This window comes from Diuraphis noxia, unplaced genomic scaffold (assembly GCF_037042655.1).
Source record: "Diuraphis noxia isolate RWA-SAM2 unplaced genomic scaffold, SU_Dnox_SAM2 contig0004, whole genome shotgun sequence".
In the NCBI taxonomy this organism is placed as follows: domain Eukaryota; kingdom Metazoa; phylum Arthropoda; class Insecta; order Hemiptera; family Aphididae; genus Diuraphis; species Diuraphis noxia.
Genome location: NW_028301714.1, coordinates 16,826,139 through 16,853,385, shown reverse-complemented (window position 1 = coordinate 16,853,385; position 27,247 = coordinate 16,826,139). Strand labels below are relative to the sequence as shown.

The 27,247-nt window shown below is 27.7% G+C and overlaps 1 protein-coding gene across 2 annotated transcripts in view; it reads right to left on the bottom strand.

Annotated features, from left to right (window-relative positions):
- Positions 1–15,050: 15,050 nt before the first annotated feature.
- Positions 15,051–27,247, bottom strand: part of LOC107172060 (uncharacterized) — a 63,975-nt gene continuing 51,778 nt past the window's right edge. The window contains exons 1-2 of one of the 2 annotated variants that reach the window (XM_089226850.1): positions 25,164–25,263; positions 15,051–15,550 (exon numbers count right to left, since the gene is read on the bottom strand). In XM_089226850.1, coding sequence (XP_089082976.1) covers positions 15,202–15,550; positions 25,164–25,246 — 432 coding nt within the window. In that variant the 5' untranslated portion in view covers positions 25,247–25,263 and the 3' untranslated portion in view covers positions 15,051–15,201. Of the gene's footprint in view, positions 15,551–25,163; positions 25,264–27,247 lie in introns of those variants that run through there. The other variant, XM_089226851.1, reaches the window with a different exon arrangement.

Below are 27,247 nucleotides of genomic sequence, written 5' to 3'. Positions count from 1 at the left end.
AACGCAGCAGATGGTGCTATTTAGACAAGTCATATTTTTAAGCCCCTCAATGGTTTTCCATAAAACCGCACGAAAGACTGTCTCGAAAACATTACACTGCAGCTTAAAAAAAAGTCAGTCAAATAATATACCTAAACTCTAAATGAAAATCGAGTGTCAACTGTATTTAGTGTCTATACAGGACCTGTATATTATATATATATACCTAGTCGTTTTATTATATTGATAAAAATAGATTAGATGAAATAAATATACCATTTTAATCATTGTTTGGCTTTATTTTGTCTGCAGTGTCCGATGATTTTTTGAAACCTACACTTACCTATACTTAGGTTTTTACTCAAACTTATATAGTTATAACTTATAACTTATAAGTTATATATATATATATATATATAAATATATTATGCATGCGATGCTCAGAGTAAACATGTATAAGTGTGTATTTTATTTATATAAGTGAAGTAGTGAACATACGTTTAACCGTATAAAATATAAGTAAGACCTATATAATCGAGTTAGGTACCTGATGTCTTTGGTGTCGATGCGGAGGGTGCGTTACGATTGCGTATGGATCTTTTTCATTATTACGATTGCGTTCATTCTACCTACCAATACTTAGTGCAACGTTGCCGTTGTTCAAAATCGTGAAAATTTGTAATATAACTTATTTTAGGAAACGATTGCTTATATTTGATACAATTGCATAAACGTTACCGAGACTATTATTTCCAGGCTATGTATTAAATAATTATATACAACCAAATTGTATATTTCCAACTAATATATGGGCTGAAGAACCTTCAATAAATAAAAGGTATCACATTTTTATAAATTATAAAAAAAGTTTAGAAGTATTCTTGTACAATATAACATTAAAGTTTATGTTCTGATACATAAAAATAAAGTGTCATAAAATATTTAGATTATTATTAATTCCGTAATTTTTACGTATTTTAATGTCAGAACAACAAATGGTCCAGAGAGTTTCCACAGAAATTTTAACGCTGAATTCTATAACTCACATCCACCAATATACTTTGTGCTTGAGGCATTGAAAGAAATTCAGGCTGAAACCAATATAAAAAAAATATATCTAAAGCTATTCCACCTAAAGATATGCAAAAAATTAACCATGTAATAAAACTATACGACCAATTTAAAATAGATGGTAATATAATAAATTTTTTTTCAGGAACTGGTTATCGATACCAACGTTTTAATTTATGTGTATTATTATTGTATTTTATATGCCTAAATATTTTATATTTTTTTTATTGACTATAATATTATAATAATGATTTTTTTAAAATTATATTATTATTATTTTTAATTTAATTTAATTTATTAGTACATGTTGGCAACGTTGCACTCATTTTCATACGCAATCGTAATGTTTTTGAGGCCTAGGTAGAGAAATCGTACGCAATCGTAAAAACGTACGCAATCGTTTTACTAAAAGGGACAATCGTACGTAATCGTATATCAGCGGATGCGGAGCCATCGATTCTTGAAGTCGTGATATTGTCATTTACCTTTTCACAAGCCTAGCTAAATACTATACACTTGATGGGAAGGTATATATATTATATATAATATATTTTAATATTTATAGTATTTTATTATGTCCGAATCGAGCATTTATTTGTATGATATCGCGTTGATGCTCGTAAATTATCCTTATTCAACTGTTTATCTTAAAATATAAAATATAATTTCTCATCGTACCACGAAGGAATCCAATCAGAATATTAGGTATGTACTAAACGATTGGGTATTTGGGTGTAAGGTTTGAACGTTCGATTGAATGAAATTTAATGTTATATATTAATGCATAGAGGGAATTTACCGATCCGCTTAAATCACCACATAATGTGTGCCATAGTGCATTATTATTTTCTCAATGGTAGAGTTAGTATACTTATGGCCGAATATTTTTTTGATCAATATAGGACCTATTGTTCGTGTTCTCGGAGTTTGAAATCGGGAGTTGTCGCTATATAGACTAAAATAATAAAATAGAATTATTCACACTTTTGTTATTATTGTGGATGCTGCCAAATCAAAACCGCGGTCGAAACAAAATATCGTATTGTGGCATTATTTAGACTAGGCTTATTAATTGACGTTAAGTGTTTTTTAGAAGGCTCTTATTTTTTTTATAACAGTAAACATTAGTTTTACAGTATAGTTTGAAAAAAAATTATAAATCATTGTAGATACCAAATAATAAATATTATTATACTGGTACGTTAACTATTTATAGAAAAAAAAAAACAATAATTTAATAATTCAATTTAATATTGTCCCTATTATCATTGATTTTAAAATCAATGGTATGTATGTGCCGACGTGCCGTATGTTTTTTCGGGCTTAAAAGCAGATATACCGCCTACTTTTTACTTTATATTGGGTAGTACCTATAAAGTGTTTATTGAAAATATATCTGTGAATTTTAATAACTGCAGAAAGCAATTTTTAGTGAGAATAAGTTTGGTAACCATTATATTCACTAGCTGCACTTGTACCTAATACCTATATTATACCTATATAAGTAGGAATGAGTTATGATATACTTATTAGTTATAAGTAGGTATAGTAATAATTCTAATGGTCGGTAATAATATTCAGTTAATAAAATAAAACATTAAAAAAATGTACTAATGAGCGCCTGTATTAATTACCTATATAATACTATAATAATTATCAGTGTGGTTTAGCGGACACCGATCGTCTAATGTAATTTTAATGTGTCCGACCCCACTTCCCTCAAAAAAAAAAAAAAAGTACCAGTAAATATAGATATTATGATGACTAAAATACGCATTAATTTAAGTTGGTTTTGGTTTTGAATTTAATTTACTCAAGCATTCTTTTCACATATTGGCTGGGCGCCACAGTATCCATGTACATTTATGGTTTACTGTTTTTTGTTTGTTTGAGTGAATTTGTTCGCTATTTGTTTGAATCCATTCTGAAAATAATTAATTATTGGTCATCGAAGATAAAAAGAAATGCAGTGAAGTCGGTGAGTCGGCCGAAATCGCTTGTTACCGGATGGGTAAACACCAGGGATTTTAGTGATGAATCCTCGATCCACATACCCGTATTCATCAACTAACCGTAACGCCTCTACAAAGTGCTAATAGCTTTAGTTGCCGATGCGGCGATGCCTTAAGATCAATAATAATAATAAAAGCCAGTTTGGTCATAAAATAAGATAATAATATACGTCTGTATTTCATTACTAAACATTTGACATTGCCAAATTGATGTGATAATCTCGATCAGCAGAAAGCAAAACTTTTTTTAATTACCTACGATTTATTACAATAAAAAATAATCTGTAATCACTGAAAAACTTCTATCTCGAAAATCGAGTTGGATTTAATTTCAAGTTTTAAAGTTTTAAAGTTACATATATATATATATATATATAAACTTATATATATAATACACCTATAGGGCTTCCGGCATGGGTCACCGGATCTAACACGGTAGGTTCTTTACGTTGGATATTACAATCCATGGTTTCAATAAACACTTAAAGCAAAATTCAAATGCATTTCGGTGTTTGAAAATTATTCATCAGTAATCGGCCATTGCGCTCTCGCTGTGGTTAATTTCGACCACCGTGTGAATTATTTCTTTGACTGTAACATAAATAACAGTGAAAAGTTTGAAGTTTTTCATTCTCGACTGAATTTATTTATCTTTTTTTTAAATTTATCCTCTTCTTAGATAAGAGTAAAATAATACGGTAGAAATTTAGAATAGATGCTTCAGGCTAAACTTTTAAGACACCTTCTTACTATTGAAATTCAAAAATATCGTCCGACCGCCGTCACATTCTCTTTCATTTGAAAACCCGTGGTGCGTAATTAAGTATATCATATTTTAATGACGAAGGTCATAGAATATTTTATAGCCACTCAAATGATAAAATTCATTTTTACTTATGTAATATTTTTAAATAAATAACCAGGTAAACCATTGTAAAAAATATATAACAAACTTGCACTATTCACTATTTATGTAGGTATGACATGATATTATGTACCTATACGTATACATATATTTATTGTCATAACTGTTGAGCTTATAATTTTCAAAACGATCATTGACGCGCTTAAAACCGTATGAAACGTGCAAATTTCGTCTGTACTAGACTACTAGGTATACCTGAACGATATAATATTATGTAATTAGAACATAATAAGCATAACGCAACCTCTTGGAAAACTGATGAACGCTTGTGCTTGTACGTAATAATAATATTAATAATATTCTAGTCAGCAAACATAATCACTTATTTCGGATCTCGCTGATCGTTGAAAACAATAATCCGACCATGTTGAGTCTCGAAATACCGTATAAAGTACTTCGATACTACAATATATATATTATTATTTTATTATTATATAATGGTTTGTATGCAAGTTATCCACTTCTCTTGCAACCATATAGTATAATATTAAAATCATTATTAATTATGGAATCTGAGTCTATACTCGCGTAAAACCTTTTGTGCTTTATATGAGTCAGACTTGATATAAATGGTTGGAAATATTATGATCATTATTATCACTATTATATCGTATTATTGTATATTATAAAATAAACGTGCCTGTATAATAATAATAATAATATAGTAAAATAAATGAAGTATGGAGTGGGAGCGCTTCCGGCACTTTGAACGACTTTTTGTCTCTTCGGAGAAACCGATTTGCGATCAATCTTGAGGACTATAGCAGAGAGGTGCTCAACACGGAACCGCGATTTACAAGGTTTGAAACTTCTCAAGTACCTATAAATTATCTTCTAATACCATGTACATTGTACATATATGCGTCTATGCGCCTTGCAGACTTAGTCAGTCAAAACGTAATTAATATATATATATAATCCATGCACGTAATATATCTAATAACGTTTATATAGCTCTCACCCCCAGGCAACGAAATTGCATTATTGTTCAGCGAAACGCCGCAACAATTTGACTTGTATTTTTACCAGGGAAATATTACTAATTAGGAATTAGTTTACATTTTTTGTGTTAATTTTTTGACGTATAATTAATAAAAATTGATTCTAACAAGAAACTTATTACAAGTAATATAAAGAATAAAATATGTAAGTAGTATTTAACTAGTAAATTCAAAAAACCATAATTTGAATTAATTCCTTAAAAAAAAATTAAAAAATGTGGGCGAGCATGCTTAGTGAATCAATATTGTGAATGGTACAATTATAATGTGTTATATTTTAAATCAAGCAAAACATGGATTATAGTAGATAGGTATGTGATGATAAGCAGAATGAATATTCTTAAAAATAACATTACACAGTTATAAAATTATTTAATATTGCTTGATTGATGAAACCTTAGAACAAAAACATTTATAAAGTTTATAAGTATTTAAAATATATGACTACTCGATAATTATTGGTAGATCACAGTTTAGATTTTTTTTTAACCATTGGCACACATACGGGGGTGTCAGAGGGTGCTTAGCACCCTCAAATTATTTTGGGTTAAAAATATTGTGTAAAGTGTAATTTTGCATTTATTATGAATTAATTCCAGTTTATATTGGTAATGCATTAATTTTTACTAAAAAATTTTGTTTTCGTATACTGCAATGTCTATCGAAATTATGATTTATTGATATGAAAATATAATTATATTAACTAAAATAGTTTAGTTTTATGGTATAGAAATGTTCAGCCATCTATTCTTATTTAGTAGTTTTTTAATATAGTGTTCTCGATTCACTGACAACATCATTGATATTAAATTATTTTATTTTATCATTATTTCCATTGTTGTACATATAAATACCAAAAATTTATTAATGAGGCGTCGAGTAGTAAATATAACTTGTTTCAATATTTCCAGTAAATTTATATTGAGTAAAAAAAAAAAAAAATGTTATAGGATATATTGAAAATCAGATTCATTAATTTGAGACATTTAATGTAGTAATTTTTTGAAATAGTAAGTGTAACCGTATATGTTATGTGAGTAAAGTCCTCCATTAGTCACTTTGAGGTAAAAGATTTTAGCACTTCCAAGTTTAAAACTGAATGTGCGCCTATGCCATCATCGTAAAATGTATACAACGTATATATGAGTGGCTCTGCACTGATATGTATCGTATCACACTACTGATGTTTTATGTATAATGGTAGTTATATCTAAATAATCGATTACGTTGTGTAGATTAAATAATACTCAACATCGGAAAGCATTAGAATACAGCTAGATAACAGGAACCGGAGGCACTCCCTGTTTTTTGTGTCTCCTATACCTGAGTTTAGTTAAATTTGGTAGCTGTTTTTTAGTTCAGCTCGTGATAACAATATGAACGGTTAGTTTGGTGATGTTTCAGTGACCTACCAACTCTAATCTATTATAACATTGAATATAATGTTATGTATTTGTTCTATGCTACTTAATTGAACGATATAATGTTCATTGCATACAGGATGATTCACCAGGCACGCTCATTCCCATTTTCCTTTATTAAATTATAAAAATTATTTAATTTTAAGTATATAAATTATGAATATTGTATTTCAAAATGCTTATATTTTATGAGAATCACTTATTCTGTAAAATATTAGTGTACCTAGGTAGTGTTTGAGTAATACGATTTTATACATTAAGAATGGTAAGAGACATACTACCTAGTCCATATGATAATAGGTTAAAATTTATTATTGAGGCTATATAATGATTTAAAAGTTATAGTATCCGATTAATTTACTGGCCTTTTGTAAACTTATAAAAAAATGACCGATTACTAATAATAATGATTAGCAATAGAGCAAGTAATATTATTTATTTATTTTTATTTTATGTTTGATATAAAAAAATCGTAAATGATTTTTATCCTTAGAAGTTAGAACATATTATATTATAGTCAAATAAAACAGACACGTTTAAATTTAAATTTGGATTCATCAACATGTTTCACCAAAAAAATCTGTTTGAGTGTTTAACAATAATTTAATGTAAAAAAAATGTTATTTTTCATTCGAAAAAAATATGTTTACCTATTATGAGTTATAACTACAAAAAAATATCCTTATTAAATGAAATAGAAAATTTAACGTTATAAAAAAATCTATGTATCTGCGAATCGTGGTCTATTGTATAAGTTTATATATAAGTATACACAAAAAACTCTGAAGTCAGAAATTTTATTACCTAGTACATTATTTAAAGATATATAGACGGTAGATCACTCTGTATATTGTTTGACTACATATATTTTTTGTTATATCGAATTGTGAGTACCTACTTTCATTGTTAGTGTTTACTATCTCTAGCGTGTGTGTGCACCTCGTTATGGTATGAAACGCAGAGACTTTATCGGTCGTAAAAACAAACAATATAATATATATATATTGTAGTATACGTTATACCTATATGGCAATATACTTCTTAATATTATAGTACACCGACTAATGAAAAACCGATAATATTAGAGCATATTACAACGAATTTTGTCGGATATAGGAATAACACGAGTATAATATCCCTGCACGATGTATGGAAATCGTGCACTATAAATAGGTAGATAAAATAAAAGTGACTACAACGTATATAGTTCTACGATATTATAAATAATTTACCAGAGATATTATATGTAATTTACACCCCGAGAACCTCCCGAAATCCTGAAGTGTTTCATATAATATTATTAAGAAATATAATATGTGTGATATTATTCGTTTACTCGAGCAGTACGAACGATTTTTTTTTTATCGCGTTCTCTTCCGACGGAACTAAACAAAATATTGTACCTACATCATTATGCGGTGTTCTGGTAGGGAAGTGTAGATGTACAGGTTTAATCCTGAAACATAACGCATAATACATTTGATAAAATTGTGATTTTTAGTTTTTCTGTATGGGTATTAACTATCCATTTGAATTTTATTTCAGATAATCAATATTTTCAACTCAATCATCTACTATTTATATAGAACGAATCACAGATGGCTCTCATTTAAAAAATAAATAAATAGTTTCATACCATCTCCACCGCAATCCACAGGGCACTCTTTAGTGTTAAACAAATCTAATATTTTAAAACTGTAGTATTTAAGTATCTACATATATACGTACCAACTAAAAAAAATCATAAATGTAATAAAATAATAAAAAAAATGTGTGTGAGCATGCTTGGCAGATCTCACTGTATCTCTGGATTTGAATATCGCTCTCAAGTTATGGTTACATATTTACATTTGCATAGCTTAACCTTTTTCTTTATTTTTTCCTATAACTTAAATTAAACCCTATGACTTTATAAATGTTTGTACCATGGATGTTCATATTGCTTATTATAGATAAAATGTTTTACGATTCTTGTTTAAAACGTATTTTGTATTAATACTCTATGTTGTGCAAACTCTATATAGTATTGCACAAAATAAGCATAATAATTAATAATATAATATAGATAGTTATTTAACGAAAAATGCTGGTTTTTAATTTTAATTATTAATCACATTTTTTGCCATAAACATAATATGTGTATGAACTATGCAGCACATGTATTAAATATGATTACCTACATAAATATTTATTTTATCTACGTACTGACGCAATCATTAAAACCGTATAATTGAGGTTAATTCATGAAATTCAAAGGTAGTAAATAATTTCTTCGAGCAGTTTCTGTTAGTTTATAATTTAATTTATAAATTATATCAGATTACGTTGTGAGTATCATAATGCGACAGCGTTCAACGTCAAACTGTTAGAATAGATCTGCGGTAGAAGGGATCGTTCAAATATTAAATATATTTTGCTTATTTTCCATCCACTAAATATAGGATATAAATTAAAATATTTAATTCACTTTTAAATTAAGAATAAATAACGATACATATGAATTATTTCATTTTCAAGTGGAAGAAATTGAACTTTTCAATGTTAAATGCATAATATAATTTATAAATATATATGTCCATCACAGTGAAATATGTCATAAAAAGTTTGCTCACCATACCCGCTTGTTTATTTAAGGACGTTTAGGGTTATTCAATATGAAGTAAATATTTCCCTTTGAATATAACAATATTCTAAAAACATATCAAAACAAAAGCTTATTTCCCACCTAACTCGAATTTAAGAAAGTTGTTTTATCCCGTTAGTGTGCATCATCTCATTATACATTGCCGGACGACCATTAATTAATACGTGGCCCATGGTATTCGTTTTATACACCTGTAAAATAGATTTGGCACCTTTAGGCATATTTGATATGTTATAACATATTTTAAATTTAGGCTAAAAACCTGTATTACCGGATCATGATAATATCAAAAACTTCCAAACATTTAAAATTGAACAAATTGCTCATAATATCATACTATGAAAAAATTGCAAATATTATTGGTGAACTATTTTTAAAATTAATAAATTACGTTTTTGTGATTTTGATCAATAAAAAAATTGAGTTTAAGCTATAATTGTAGAAGCATGGCAATGTTTTGTATAGTGTGAAACAATAATTGAATTTGGCAATTATAGTTTGAATAAAATATATCGACAAAAACATTATATTTTTATTGTACTTTTAAAATGTGGAGTGTGATATTTTAAAATCATACACATAATTACCGTTGTTCGAAACATAAAATAGCATAGTTATTAGTTATGTAAAAAATAAACTCAAAAATTTTCCAGGTTAGATCCATGTCTAAAATTACTATCATGTTAAAATTAATAAATAAATTAAACGACAGCAAGTAAACTTATACTATCCCAAAGCCGTGTAAAGACAATTACCATCCAAATATAATACGATATAGACAATTATTCTTTCACACCGCTCCACCACCACCCCCAAACGCTAGAAAAAATCATAAGAATCACCCAAGTCAAAATTAACCCATAACGAGAAAAATATTTTATATATATATATATAAATTGTATATTATGTGTTTACGGTTCCGCTCGCTTAAAACGTTGGTATGAATGTACATAACTGTAGTTATATAATAATCAAGTATAATATATAAGTATAAAAGTTTTGGTTATGTGATGGTGTTATACAACTATCTACACTTAATAGATAAATAAAAACAGATAACTCACCAATTGTGTATAAAAAAATATGTATAGTTATAGTACTGTAATGAAATAATGTTATTTTATTTTTATATATGCATATAGAATAACAGGGTTTTTTGTGCTTCTGCTTTCCGCTGAGGAATCGAATATATTTTTCTGATTTAGTCACCCCACCTTTTTAAAATGTTTTGATCAAGGGAGCGGATGGAGAGCACAATTAATTGCATGCGAATATTCAACTTTTTCGGCGAGTAAATCGATTTTTTAAAACTTTTTCAGGGTTACCTCTAATACTCCTGCACAGAGTGCCACTACGTCGCTTTTTTCATTTTTAAACTGAATTTCGGAAATCTGACTCTTACATCACCGAAAAATGAAACTTCTAGTGAGGTTTTTGAGATAAGTAAAAGATATTTGGAAAATATAATCAGAAGTCAAATTAGTAAAGTTGTCAATAGTTTTAAACAATACCTATAATGTAAAATATAAAAAGGCATTTACAACTCTTTTGATAATTCAGTTATATTGGGCATAGATATTATAGTGCAGTAGGTGCTACCATATAATTGTACGAATAAAACATAAATACGGACTAATTAATACAAAATTCAACATCACAATGCAAGGGCAATACGGGTTATCTGCAGTAATTTATACATATTGCATATTAGTAAGATAATAATAATACAAATAATATGAATTAGCGGTTGAAAACAGTTGCAATAAATTACGCAAATTATAAAACGGCGTGGTAAAAATGTTAATTAGCTCACGCGTGATACACATTTCCGTTTTTTTTATTGTAAAATATTATAATAATGTTAATATATTAGTAGTAGCATTATATAATACGCCTGACGTTAAATTCGGTGTCAGTAATAATAATTATATGCGTTTGCTGTTTACGATATTATTAACAATTGTATTTCGTTTTATTAGTTTGGTATAAATCAAAAATAAATAACCAACAAATTTCGATGAAATTAGAATTTTATTGAATATGTCTCCGCGTGGTATGGTGTTATTAATTATTGAGATCTTCGCACAACGTTAGAAAATTGCAACACAGATGCACTGCTTTAATATTATTACATTATACTAATATACAATAGGTAATTTTCAGAAAATTGAAGAGTTATGAAAATACTTCGTTACAGTAATACATAGTGTTTAAGAGTTTCGATACAATAACATCAATAACATCATATTATTATGGTTCATATGCCCATAAAGTTAGCCTTCTAAGTTAAAAAACATTTTTTTTCAGTCGTCAGTAAGTCATACTTCGTATGTATTGATATATTACATGTAAAAACTGATTGGTAAATTGTACGTATAGTCGTTTTTAAGTTCAAAACAAATTGGCTATGCACGTATGTCGTATATAACTTATATGATATATTATATAATTAATAAAATGTATGTTTTATATTATATAGTATAACTTAATCAAAATCTGATATTTGTTAGTCATTGCCAAAAGTTAAACTATCGAGCGAGATTTCTAAGTATTTGTGAACAAAAATTCAATGGAAAAAAAAGATATTTAATAATAAATAATCATTTAAATTTTAAGGATTACCTATAAACTATCTAATTATTTACAAAAAATCGTTGGTATAATGTAAAAGAGAGTCATGGACTTTTGTCTTAAACTTATTAAAAAAAAAAAAAAATTATTTTCAAAGATACCACATTCCTAACACGGTCGTTTGTATTTCTTGTAGTTTGAAATTCAATCCACAGATGGCTCTACGCTTATCGCATACTGTAAAAAGTCCCAGCTGTCTAAAATTTTTATATACTTATTTTTTCATATTAAAAGTATAAAATTTCGTTCTTTTTACATGATTCGCCCTACTTAAGACAAAAAAATTTCAATACGATTAGGTTTCAAATGAACAGTAATATTATATCAAAAAAGCATAATATGATATTAATACTAATGTTATTGTGACGATAAAATGATACATGATAAATATACGCTTTGGGCTAAAAAACAATGCCTGCAAACAATATTACCGTATCAAAATTAATGCACACGGGCGTTCGGCGAGGGAAATAGGGATTAGTGGAGAAAATAATGCACGAAATCGATCAAAACCATGACCGTTCATCAGTAAAAGCATGGCTGAAGTCTTTGGCTCTTGGCGGATATCCATATTAAACTTATATTATTATAATATTTTAAAATCATCCGGAAAAGTGACCGGAATTTTCAGAAGTGCGTTTGATGTTGTTTTATAAACATGAAATTCTTCGTTGAAAATATATCTAATAATAAAATGTTAATATTATATTATAGTGACGAGTGGAATTATTTTTAAAATCTTTATTTTGGGTTTTGTTATAGTAGCGCAGGTACCTTATTTTTTAATATATAGCTTTTTGGTACGCAGGTATGTGAGATATCGTTTTTTATTTTTAAATAGCACCACGTCAACGCCAATTTTTTAGAATTACAGATTTGGATAGTTTTGAAAAAATATAAATTTTTATTCCGATATCAAAAATTATTGTCAATGCCAGTTAGTTAAAATTTACAAATAATCAAGCTAATATTGCCTTTTTTCCAATATTCCAATATAAAGAATAGTCCTATAATATCAGCGTTTTCATCATTTATTTTAACAACAATTTGACTTGTAAGATAAGGTAACTAAAAAGTAAAGCCATAACATTTGAGCAGTTGAACATAAATTAACAAAACTAAAATATTACAATACTGATCATTTAAATTATTTAATAGATATATAATAAACATTAGTATTTGTTTACATCTTTATCTATATCATGGAGTACAAACAACGCGTAATAAAGTAATATTGAACCACATCGGGGATATTTCTAATATGAAATAAACATAATATTGTTTAAAATAGGGACTGCCCAATCGTACATTTTAACTTATTACAAATTTGTACGTTTTTTAACAACTTTAAATAAACTTTTTGATACTATAAACATTTTTGTATTCGAATCTGTAGAATAAATTGGTTTTCATTGAAAAAAACATAAGTTGAACAGCATAATACGCACGTACTGCAAGGGTTAAAAGTTTTACATTTGCTTAAAATGTGTATTTAAGTAGGTACCTAAATATATTGTTTATTTTACCAAAAACTCCATTTAAATTCAATGTCGTCCGGCTGAAATATTTAAACATTTAGTGGTACTGCTTGGTGTGAGCACTATGTAATATGTATATTATATACATGTACATGCATTTTGCATCTGACACAATCTAATGATATACCTACATGTCTGTATTACAGAACTTTTAACGAGCAATATCATATTTACATAATATTATGTTATTTTGCGTAAGTGTAACATAGTTAAATATTAATAATGTTTGCGTTTCTTGGTGGTGCACGAAGAAAAAAATAAAATGCTTGTCGGTTATTGTTTTGGTTATTGGTGTCTGCTATAAACCGTATCTGTATGACATAAATGGAAAAAAAAACTGAGGGTTTGAAGTCCCTTATATTTTTCAGTTAACTTAATGAATTACGACCATGGATTACACTTGCATATTATATTGAGCAACTTTTTATCACGCACGCCGCATTCATTAATCAAATTATATAAATATATATCAATGCGGCTTTGTAGTGTACCTACGCATTACTTTATTATTATAAAAAATATTTGACTATAATTATAACCATGACAATGACATGAAGCAAGATTTATAAGATTCAAAGCATACCCTCTCTCCCAAATAGCACCTATGATGATATAATATTATTAGAAGACTTTCATAACCGAGCACATTAGTATATGTATAATCAACGGGTACATTAAATAGATTTCCATATTCTTTAAGCTGCACCGGCGAAGACGTATTATATGACTAAAACAAAATATTATCATTTTGGTATCTATTATACTGGTATACGAGACTCGATTGAAAATTAATGTATTTTTTAGAGCTACTCTTATGTTAAAAGTGTGTCATTTAAAAAAATCTACTCATTCATTATAATATATTGTACTGATATTAGATATATTTATCCATAGACGTTTTCAAAAAGTATTTTTATTCGATACTAAAAAAATAATATGAGTCATTACGTTAAAAATCAAAGTTAAATTGTGCGAGTTCACTGACGGACATAATTGAGGAGATAATAAGCGCAAACAAAATGTTAGAATTGCTTGCATTTTAATCTTTGGAAAATATGTAGGAAGTATAGAAAAATATTTGATGAAATAAGAAAGAGTGCTTGTTTTCATCAGAATCGCTCTGTATAAAATAAATACTTAAAAACAAATTTATGTTTTTACTTGACGATTTCATGTGTATTAGTTTGAGTTGCACACGAATCGATGTACCTTAGTATTCTATCATATGCAATATTATATGCATGAAACTATTATAGAGCCCATATGGGTGTGTGTGTCATAAAGAATACAAACAAAAAAATTCTTTTAAAGCGTATAGTTAGCAAGGAAAAACTTTAAAAAAAAGTTCTACAAATGAAAATAAAGTCCAACAGAATTGGCGTATGCAGCAATGATGTCCAATAAATTTGTTCAATGTATTTCTTATTGTAATATGTGTGTATTTGATGGTTGTAAATGTTAAACTCGTTATAGTATAATTTTTTTAATGGGATTATTTTCTTAAAAGAATGTCGATCGACGATTTTCGGAATTCAATTTATTTGTAATTCGGTTGGTGAAAATTTTTCATAAATTATTGAAACTTAGTGTTAGCTTAATGATCTATTGTGAGAATCAGTTCTTCATCATAATATATTGAATATTCTAAATTTCTGACTGAGAAAAGCCAGTTCAGTGGTACAAATTTTGGACATACAATTAGCATATTGTATGCTTAATAACACTAATAGGCATAATATATTTTAATACATCCACCTAATGTGATTATAAACTTAAACTAGAAACTATCGTATTTGGTACATACAGATTGAAAATAACAATCAATTTTATTACACAGTTTTTAATAAAATAAACATAAAAACAAATGATTATAATATATATCGTTCAATCAATATAATAAGTTTTTCGACATCAGCGTCATATGATTTTTTTGTATTTAAATTATTCTTTTAAATAATAAATTGGTTTAGAAGGGGGTTTCAATAATTATGTGGTTTTTGTGTCGTCATTGGAGTGGGTGGTGTTTCCGATGTTGGATTAGTTGCCGGTGAAGGAGCTGTTGCCATTGAAGAATAAGTTGCCGATGTAGGATCTGTTGCCATTGAAGGATTAGTTACCGATGTGGTACGCGTGTGCGAGTTTTCTTGTGTAACTGGTGAGGGAGATGAGTAAGGTTCGGATGGACCATAGGCAATTGGTCTATTTTTTATTTGCGTTGATTGAATCTTGAATGGCATATTATTTGATGGTATCATAAATCCATTGCTTCCAGCAAACTTTTTATTTTCATTGTTATAATATGTATCGAAACGGTGAGTTGATATAAACCTAAACAATTTAAGGAAATTATTATGATAATATAATATAATATAATCATTTTATATAATTTGTTAAAATAATAAAATATGCGTACAATGTACATTTATAATACATGTAAAAAAATTATTGATAAAAATGATTTATTCAAGAGGAATGAAGCAGCTAAAAAGAATATTGTCCAAACTATATACCCTGCTACAATTACATTCCATATATAATTTTTAGATTCTGAGCGGAGCAATGAATGTATTGATTTTACCATGATGTGTGTTTTTTTTTGTCTGTCATCACGTTTTGGGGCAGTAAAAATGCTTCGATTTTTGACTTCAGTACCTCGTTCGATCAGAAAGTTAATACTTTTCTAAATAATCGAGAAAAACAAACTAAAAGTTAAATGAAAAACGGGAAATTTTACGCACAATCAGTTTTCGACAAAATCGATTTTGGTTTTTGATGTAACTCTGAAACAAATTACTATAGATACATGCAATTTTAACCGAATGTTTATATAAGTATATTTTATCCACCATGCAATTTTCAAAAATTTTCAGCTTAAGTTGAACTATTCATAGGCACTTCAAATTTTCGATCATTATTAGTTTTTTTTAAATTAATATCGATAAAAATTTATTTGTTGAGCAGAAAAGCTTGAAAATTTAATAAAAGACTCCTAACATATTGTTACAATAGCAAGTTGAAAAATAAAATAAATTCATAGTCACATTTTTTTTTTATAAGCATTCAAAGTTTGAATTTTGACAAAATACGTAAAAATCACAAAAATTCACAAATTATTTTAAGCTAGAAATTCATAAAAAAATTTCTTTTTAAATATAAGATTTGAAAATTTAATACAAGGCTCATAATATATTTTTACAATAGCAGTTGAAAAACAAAAGAAATATATAGTCACAATTTTTATTTACAAGCATTCAAATTTTGAATTTTGACAACACATGTAAAAATCACGAAAATCACGAAAATTCGCAAATTATTTTAAACTAGAAATTCATAAAAAATTTTCTTTTTAAATCTAAGATTTGAAAATTTTTAATAATCTATAATATATCCTAGACAGATAAACCGTCTTCGCTCAGAATCGTTTTTCGTATACAATAATATAATATCATTAGATTCAAATTGAATTCCATCCATTACAGTAATCCACTTGTATCCTACTGTACAGCAGAGCGACATCCACGACTTACCCGCCTTTTTTTATTGTACGTAAATTTAGGATTACGTTTTCAACGTTTATTGATGTTTATATAATGATTATTAAGACAAAAAGCTTGGTGTCAGGGGCGCGCGGCTATTGGCTGACATGTTTCACTAAATTTTATTTATTCTATGTTTATAATAAAAATATTATCCCACTGTACAAGAAACTGTTACAAATATTCCAGAATTGTTTTTAAATAATATATGTTAAAATAAAGGCAACAATGAATTAATTAAACTATTTATTTTAAGAATTTTAATCTGTGTTATGTTGTGTATTACCACTATGTAGATACTCTTCTTAAGTCTCATGCCTCGTATGTATGTATATATGTGTATATTTTTTTATCTTCTTCTCTTTCCCCACATATAATTATTGTAAACATTATTACAAATTGTATTTTTCTTATAATGTGTATTATATTTTTCAGATTAAAAAAATTATTAAAAGTTAACATATCAATGAAGTAATTAGGTATAAGAGTTACTATGATGTCATTTTTTTTTATGTACTAAACTTCTACCCTCTCCCTTAATAGGTATCGGTAGTTATTTATGTATATTACCTTTTCTTTTTAGATATAATATAATTTTAGCACTCATGTCAATCATCGAATAATACAGAAACTCATATAACCATATATATATATAATGTATACATTGGGTTAGAAAAAATGTATGTAGGTATATAAAAATGTTATATATTAATTTAATTATACTAACAGTTAGCAAGTTGGTGAATTGTCACCGCTACAAACAAGCTGCAGACGACGGAAATGTACGAGTGTGAGAGTAACGGGCCGTAACGTCTAATAAAACATGAATAGCTTGGAAGCGAACTGTGCTTTGAGATCCGGAACCCGAGTGTTTAGGATTTATAAAAGGCTACGGACGTTTATGGCACTTAATAAGCGTGTCTCAGCGGCTTACTGACAACCGATAACCGTGAAAAAAATAATTGTCAAAATAGATAAGACGGGTAGATTTTCATTCGATATCCACTTTCGATAACGGCATACAAACTAATCTAACTAACAAGGCAAGTTATCTGCAAAAAAATGACTCATAGTTTTCAATTTTATTACAACCTCACAAATCTTACAATTCGAAATTACAGTTATTTTTGATGAACGCGTTGTCTATAATATAATGAAAATTGTAACGCTTGCAACATTAAACTCTTCCAAAAATACTATTTTAATAATTATATCCAGACGTTTGTGGGGCAAGTGTTGGTTACGTTTTAATAGTTTTAATAATTTATTAGTACCTACCATGCGTGTGATATAAAATGATTTAAAAGTATTATTATAAATGCATAATGTTTTTATACGGACGCTATGAAGACGCTGAAAATAATTCCTAATATGCAAGTTTAATGTCAAACAATATGCCACGCTGTATTTTTGAATTGTAATAATACATCAATACCTTTTCTCAATTTTCAATCCCCCCATTAAATAACGAAAAACATTCAAAATTTAAAATTTACTTTAAAATTATATTAACTAGCTATTATAAATAAATTATTTGACAAATGAGAATATGAGGTACTTATACGAAACGCTACGTCGTGATAGGTTCGGGAATGAAGACAACGCCATACCAGTATACCATCATATGTTGTCTCCATCTTACAAACATACCTATAACATAGGCGCAAAAAGGGTTTGGAATTTGGAAGGCTGAGATTTTATTTAGTGCCAATTCTTATCAGAAATTTCTCATAAATTTAACCGTTGTTAACATGATCACGTAGTCCTCGATGCACCAATCGAATCATTCGCGATCTGCGAAAAGTGATACTTCTATTCAATGTGTTATGTTGTAAAATCATAAGACTTTTTTATTGGGGAGGATATAGCAATTTTATAGGGGGCTAAGCGCCAGCCCCCTATATTTGTGCCTATTCACATAACATACTAAATTGTACGTTCTGAACGATTAATTTACCTTCCTCTGTTATGTTTAATTTTAATTTTATTAACCTATTGCTTAATTTAGAAGTAAAAATTTTATTTAGGAATGATATAGGGTTTTTTAAAACGTACAAATTATTCAAAATATCAAATTTGCTGAGTTATGTACTTGTAAGACGAAGAAATTGTACGTGGATATAGCACTATAGCGGCTTTAAGAAGGGGTCCATTGCTCAATTTTTAAAGAATTCGATATATTGTATTAAACATTTAAGCCAGGTAATAAATATTATAATATAACATTATTAACATATTATTATTATATTATATAAGCAAAATCGATAAAAAATTTTTCTGTCACACCAATTTTATGGATGATGCGATTTTATTTGAATATTTGTAATCACTGGATGTCTTATTAGTCTACGTAGGTATGTTAATTTTTGATCCTACTAATGAATTTTGCCGTTTATTTTCTTAAACCCAAATTATACTGTTTATTTTTGTAGGCTAAACTATAAGCAAACAGTTTTAAGACCAGAGATTACCACGGTAGTGATAGCAGTATCATTATTTTCTACTTATACCATTCCGATTCTCGTATAATACCTTACTGGTCGTTTCTTGAGATAAAACTGTATTCTGCTGCCAGTGATCAAAATACATGCATCTAATACATATAAAATGTACATTATAACACAAGAATAATATTTGAAATCGGGACAATGAGATGATTAAACTCATTAAACATTTTTTTGAATACATAATATTGTGTGTATTTGACATTTGTACTGTGATCTGTAAATGTTCGTATTTAAGTATAGTTACGAACACAATCATGAAATCTTATTAAATAACATCGTTAATTGTACCTATATGAATAACTAAAAATATCCTGAATTCTTGTTTTCACCATGATAAATGTGAAGCTCATTTTATTAGAAATTTTTGAAGCATTTTTTGATTTCATTGAGTTAAATTACCACTGGCAGAGCATTTTAAAGTTTGTATTGCCAACTAAATAAACTTTTTGGTATCTTAAATATAAAAAAAAGTTGGTAAGTGGATGTAGTTCTGCTGTACAGTAATTCACAAATGAGTTACTGTAATAGATGATATTAAATTAGAACGGTTTAACAGTTTTGAGAAACCAATTTTTTTGAATTCTATAGTAGATCCCGGGGAAGAAGACGAAGCAGATAGATTTTGATCGCCCTAAGGTCCGTAATCATGACCAATTCTGCCTTTCACCACCACATACCAAACTGGTTGTTCCATAAACTGTACGGAGAACTGAAAATAAATAACACGATTGACGGACGAGCTTACTCGATGACCGATAAACGCGGACTTACATAAGGCAATTGTCGCTGTTTGCACTAAAAATACAAATTAATGTATTATTTCATCCTACTACTCAGTAATTAATGTTTACATGTTTACTTTCAAGTTTATTTAAGCTATAAACAAATTTGGAAAAATTGTTTTCTGTACAAACTAAAATGTATAGCTAAGCTATTATGGCTGTGCCATTGCCAGCGTGGTTAGACGTGCGAATTAGAATTGCGTGTTCATCATCGTGTGTCAGTTTGAGGGTAAGTCATATTTCTCTAGTTTCACATAATATAGACATAAATGCATATAATATTAATAGTTTATATCATCTCACAGTGCATGCATATCATAAATGGTTATAAATGTATTTATATTTATCATAATTTATGCCCTTATAAGCACAAAATATAAATTTAATAATGATTTAGATTTTAAAGCCAGAAATATACATTTAAAATATTTCGAAATCACTAATATATATATTTTATAATACTCTAAAATGTAATATTATATAATATGATCTTAACATCGAAATATACAGGGTGATTCTTTTATCAAACAACACTTATCATTATTTTAAAAAGTATTGACTTTTTTCAAAATATTTTTTTACATACTTAAGTAGTTTCAAGTTGTTAAAAAACCAACGTTTTTATTAAAAAATTATATTTTTAAATATTTTTATCCTTGTAATTTTTTAAGTTTTTTACTTTTTTGAATGACAACATAGAGTTTTAATTTCATATTCAAAAACAGAATATTTTTCTAAGTATTTTGATTCATAAAAATCGAATTTAGGACGAGTAGTTTATGAGTTATAAGTATTTATAGTTTAGACAAGCGGAATAGTGGACAAACATTTTGTGGGGTAACCCCGTACTACTCCACTCTGCCAATCTAAACTTTAAATGTTTATAACTCATAAACTACTGGTCCAAAATTCGATTTTTATGAATCAAAATATTTAGAAAAATATTCTGCTTTGTAATATGAAATTAAAACTCGATGTTGTCATTCAAAAAAGTAAAAACTTAAAAAATGACAAGGTTAAAAAATATTTAAAAATATAATTTTTTTAATAAAAACGTTGGTTTTTTAACAATTTGAAACTATGTAAAAAAATATTTTTGAAAAAGTCAATACTTTTTTTAATCATGAGTGTTGTTTGATAAATTAATCACCCTGTATAACGCCTTTCGGTGGAAATTGACGATGTTCACGTACTAATATTCAGAAACGTATGCCTTTTTTTTTTGAAAATTAGAGAATTCAGCCACTCTATGCATTGGAGAAAACTTCGATAGTAATTTACTATGAGATTAATCGGATACGGGATATGGTTTATGTTTATACAGTCAGAAAGTCGGTCCGTATATGAAGGAATCAGCCGTGGGTAAGCAAGTCAGACTATATGTGCCAAAATTGGTGGTTTTCACGTGGGTCGGAGTTAGTATTGTGTTACAGGCCCTCGAGCGTACCAGCGCAGCTGCCATTACAAGACTGTGGGTTACAGAAATAAACGTTGCGTCTGCCACGAGCCTGACAAGTTGTGTAACAGAAAGTGTCACGGAAGTACTTCTTGTAAAAATGATTAAGTCATAAAAATAATATTACAATAATACATTTTATTAAATTTGAAAAAAAATGCTGTTGTAAATCGTGTTTAAATATTATTATTTTTATTAAATACTTAGGATTAACGACCGGCGAAGAACGATATTATTTGTTTTGAAGTCATATTTTATTATAACATAATATTATATCATAAAACCCGATTGACGAAGCTTTGTGAAGTGATTTCGATGATTATACGATACTGAAATTAATGAGTAGATTTTCGCCATACAATTAAATAATATTATTTTAATCAAATTGATTAGTCACATATAATTCGAAATGGGTATAGCACATATTATTTTATAAAATTTTAAATACCTATAAAGAAAATTATGCAAAGTAGTAAAAAATGGTGTTGTGATCTATTAAATTAAATTAATTAATAGACTTACACACACAATGCGATTGACACGCGACGTGATTTCGCTATCCCGCGATTTCATAGCAAAGTTTATGGGGATCCACTAATGACGCAATTTGATAACAACGCGAGCGACGGACGACATGTGCGACTGGCAGTGCTGATCGCTTAGCAGTCGCGTTGCATGAATCGTATAATATATTATTATTATATACGTAATTATATTATAATATAACATTTTAATATTTTAATATATTTTATAGTATATTTTTTAACGATATAAATATATTTATTAATAAATAGGTTAGGTTAGGGTTAGTTTAGGTTAAATAACCTTTCCTTCTTTGATTCCTTTGCCGTTTTTCTCTACTAACTAACTTTTTGTAAAAATAGTACGTAGCAATATTGCTTCTTCGTCACTAGATAAAATCGACATTTTAAAAAAGGCTGTGAAGAACTGCAGTGTGCTGTGCGCAAACATAAGTAAACGACTGATAATAATCGAATGATACATATTAAACAATGATATTAATCGCACAACAATCGCTTCGTGTGCGTACGCCTATCGCACAAATCGCTCGTATCGCATACATCGCGCACACATCACATCGCGTGTCAATTGTGTGTGGAATAATAATAATAATAATAATAATCTATTGTCATCAGATAATGGTTAGCTTCTTTCAACAAAAGTCTCAAGATTAGATAATTGTGACTTTTATTACATATTCTTATTGTTTCTAGCTATTTATACAGATTGTGTATTACTTGTAAAATAGAAATAAATAAAAGTAAAAGAAAAGTATGATAATACTGTTTGTTAGATAGGACGAAAATCTGCTTGTTGTATAATAATTTATTAAGCGTAATACTATTATATTTGCGTAATGCAGCAATTAAAATATATTAACGTCTTAAAACAAGCAGGTTTTTATTATTCGCTTATATTTGACATATTAGTCAATTACTACAATAAATTACAAACATCGGTACACTCATTCCACGAAATTAATAACGATAAAATACATCTTAAGGTATTAATTGCTTTATATATAGTAATATATAATTGTATAATATTAGAGGGAATATCCAATACTTTACTAACTACGGCTTTTACCTCATGCCAATATATCGGACTTAACAAGCCCATCATTAATTAATATTATAAAATTACGTGTCACTAATGATTAAGTAGCATACTAATTCATACACAAATACATTTATATATATAATATATATGTGCAATGTTCATTATGCATTGATATACAACTAAAATGATACTATAAAAAAGGTTATTACCTACCGTTGTTTCTAATAAATAATACTAATCAATGATAAACAGACGAAGTTGAGAGTGATTTTGGCTTGATATCAAAAGATATTGAGCTTGTCTTGAAATTTAACCATCTTATTGCAGACTGCAGTTAGTATACTGCTGACAACTATTAATAATTAATTAATTTGTAGATATTTATAATGATTATTTATGATTCATTATTTTGATTGTTGATTGACAAATGGCAAATTTTATAGTCATTTATAATTCAAATAGAAACTATGCAATACAATTTTCAAAAACAAATGTTAGTAATTTTTGGGACATGATTGATAAGTATAATTAATACAAAAAGTTACCTTATCATAAATTATAACATAGTTTGAATAAATTTATGTATTATAGTTATGGATCAAAAGTTAAAAATAATAAATGAAAATATCACATATTTTAACAAAATGCTTGAAAAAATTAAAAACTCCTAGATATTCATAATAAATTATAGTTTTTCTAATTAGTTTAATTCATTTTATTACAAATGTTAAGAAAAGGAAAGAATTTAAAACAAAATTATTGTGTTCACTGTTCAACACAAACATTTTTATATTCTTATCACTATTCAAATTATATCTATTCTTATATAACAAACAGATATTGAATCGTAAAATTCGTCATGAATCATAAATGATTTAAAAAATCAAGTTGGCTTAAAAAATTACCTTAAATTATAAAAATGACATTAAAAAAGGAATATTATTGATAGGTGATTAGCATATTATATTATATCTATTGGATAATATTAATATTATCTATTTCTATTTGTCGCTGTATTTGAAAATTCGGATAAATCAGTGGATAGATTTCGGTGATTGCAAACTGCGTCCAAAGTACACAAATCATATATTATACACATTTCACCGGAGTGAATAATTCATTATGTAAAAAAGGTGACTTATAAACTACACCAGAGTAAAATTTTAACAATGAATAGTTATATTTCTGCAAAATTCAACTAAATTACTAAATTATTAAAATAAAATTACAATCTCTAATTTATATTTAGTTCATTACAGCCATATAGTATTAATAATTAATAAAATAAAATAAATTAAATGATTTAAAAAATTACATTATTAGGACAAATAACAACACATTGTTACATATTACTTATTTATAAATATTGGACTTTTACCACTATTATATTTATTAACTGACTTTGGTATTTTTTAATTTTTTTTTTTGTATTATAATTTTTGTATTTAAAGGGTTCGTTTATACTATTTAGTTTAATATACATTTATATTTGAATATCATTTAACTCTTCTATAAATATTAAAATATTTGAATGAGTTTTATAAAAGCTAGAATTAAAGTGAGGATGCATTAGTAGTTTAAGTTCGTTCTGATGATGTTTGAGCCCATTTATATTTCAAGTGGATACTGTGGATTTAAAATTTGAAATTATTTTCCAGCCCTATTTGTGCTGGATTAATTGAATACGATAGGTTCTAGCAGATATATGTCAAATGTAGTGATAACCATGTAGTTGTATACTGTGATAGTTAGTTATTCGACAGCATGTAGGTATTTTTATAAATAGTATGGTTTTGGACACAAAAATAAAATTGTTGTGATATAATAATTTTAAATAACACACACGTGACTTAAAATAATTCTAACCCTCTTGCCAGTAAGTGTTGCCGCTGTGTGATTACTTCATCAAGTCAATCATGTCATTAAACGTAAATCCTCAAACATGCTTATTGTAAAATGTATTTATAGATTGTATGTATTAAAAATAAAAGTTAAAAAAAAAAATAATACACAATCACAGAGACTTTAATAGATTAAAAATTTTGTATATTTTAAAATGAGGTACATCTTAAGTTATACCTTTTTAACACAGATAGAAATCGGGAACAGCTTACAAAAAAGGTCATTTGAGCGCCATTTACGTATGCCAATAGATTTAACATTGGTTATGTGTTGTATATTACCTGTAAAACCATAACATATGTCGTACAAAGTCAATTTGAAACGTGTAAGATACAAAAAAATAGTATTTTAACAAGCTTAAAGTCGTTATACCATAATTATGTAGGTAAATCTTTAGCTATACTTTTGACCTTATACTATACTTGCAACTTGCTATATTTGTTTGGAGTCTAACTGGGAATCTTCCCGCACGAAAACGAATAATAATTGTGTGTAGGTTATAAAGGCTATCAATAAAATATTTAATTATTTAGATGTTAGGACGATGACTAAGACTACTTAAATCATAAACATAAAATAGTGAAAATATATTTATTGTATTCACTAAAAAGTGAACTAAAATTAAAATTTTAAAATTTATAATCATAATATATATGGTACTGCGGTGGATAATAATAACAGGAAATTTTAGGTGCAATCGATAAAACTTATTAGACCATTGTAATTTTTTAACGGCTTAATAAATATTATCGTTATAAGAAAACAGATAACGTACCTAATGAGAGGTTCTATGCACGTCACACATTAACGCAAATATTGATCTACACTAATATTTTAAGCTCACGATTTGTTTTTTTAAACATAATACTTAAAATCTGGAATGATGACCGTCATTATATATTATATGACTATGAGTGGGTAAACAATATGATATATTAAAATGTTCACTGATTGTATATAAAGTACAATAAATGTATTACACCATTATTACCATTATTATAGGTAAATTATTGTTAAAAGTCTTAAAAAAATAAATTTAAATAAAATTAGGTTCTTAATAGTTTTGTTTATTATACATTATAATATTATTTTTAGTACATTAAAAGTTCAACCAAACAATGGTATACTCCCCGAACCTCAGCCGACGCCAAAATATTGCCATCACTCGCATCAGAATTGGCAACACCTTTCCTACACACTCCTTTCTTATTAGTAAAGACCAACCTCCTATATGCAACACATGTTAAACTCGTATCACCATAAGACATATTTTTGAAGAATGCCCAATACACGAGCCAACTCGCACACATCTCAACCACCGCCCACCCAACATCAAAGAAGCCCTCAACGTAGAATCTACTCCAAAAATCATCCAATTCATCACGAAAGACAACCTTATCAATAAAATATAGTTTAAGACCATATTAAATTGTAAACTTACTTAAATAACCTATAATTAATCAAATATTGTAATCTTTTTTTTATTTTTTTTAAATTTTTCTCAAAAAAAAAAAAAAAATGTCGACCATAGCAGTTAAAGCCTGAAACTTTAAAAAAAAAAATATTATTTTTGCTATATTATTTTACTCATCTTACGGATGAGAGAATGATATTTAAAAAAAATAATGTTTGCAGTAAAGGTAGGTAGGTATTATAATTATTATTGTAATAACGAGAAATTGCTGTGTGTATTAAGTGAAATTCAGTGCATTTATATTGTAATTAATCTGAGAAAATTGTTTTACTACAGACTCTGGATAAATATAATCCGTGACTTAAATAATGTAATATTTCGATATATTCGTTGAACTGCAGATGTAAGTACCTACGATATTATAAATGTATTGTAGTAGGTAGTCGCACTTCGTTCGAATTAATTATAACCATAAAATATGCAACGTCCGTGGGATGAATACCGTGATGTGTGGTGTGTCATATTTTACAAATGCCAATTCTCGTTGCCTTTGCGTGCTAAACGGACTTCTTTGGATGAACAGCGAACGTGACTCATTATTGGATCGTTCGCGGTGACAGTCGGTAATCCGTAAATGTACTAGTCACAAGTATCGCCGCTCACCCCCGCGCCCACGAGATCTACAATTCGTCGCATATAAAGTGTTAAATTCATAACAGTTATTCATCGCGTTTCATTTCATATTTAAATTATTTGTGTTGAGTTAACATCACTGGATTTTAGATTCTGAGCGTAGAGCTAAATATGGTTATACTGGCTGATTTAGATAATGCGTTGCTTAATTTTT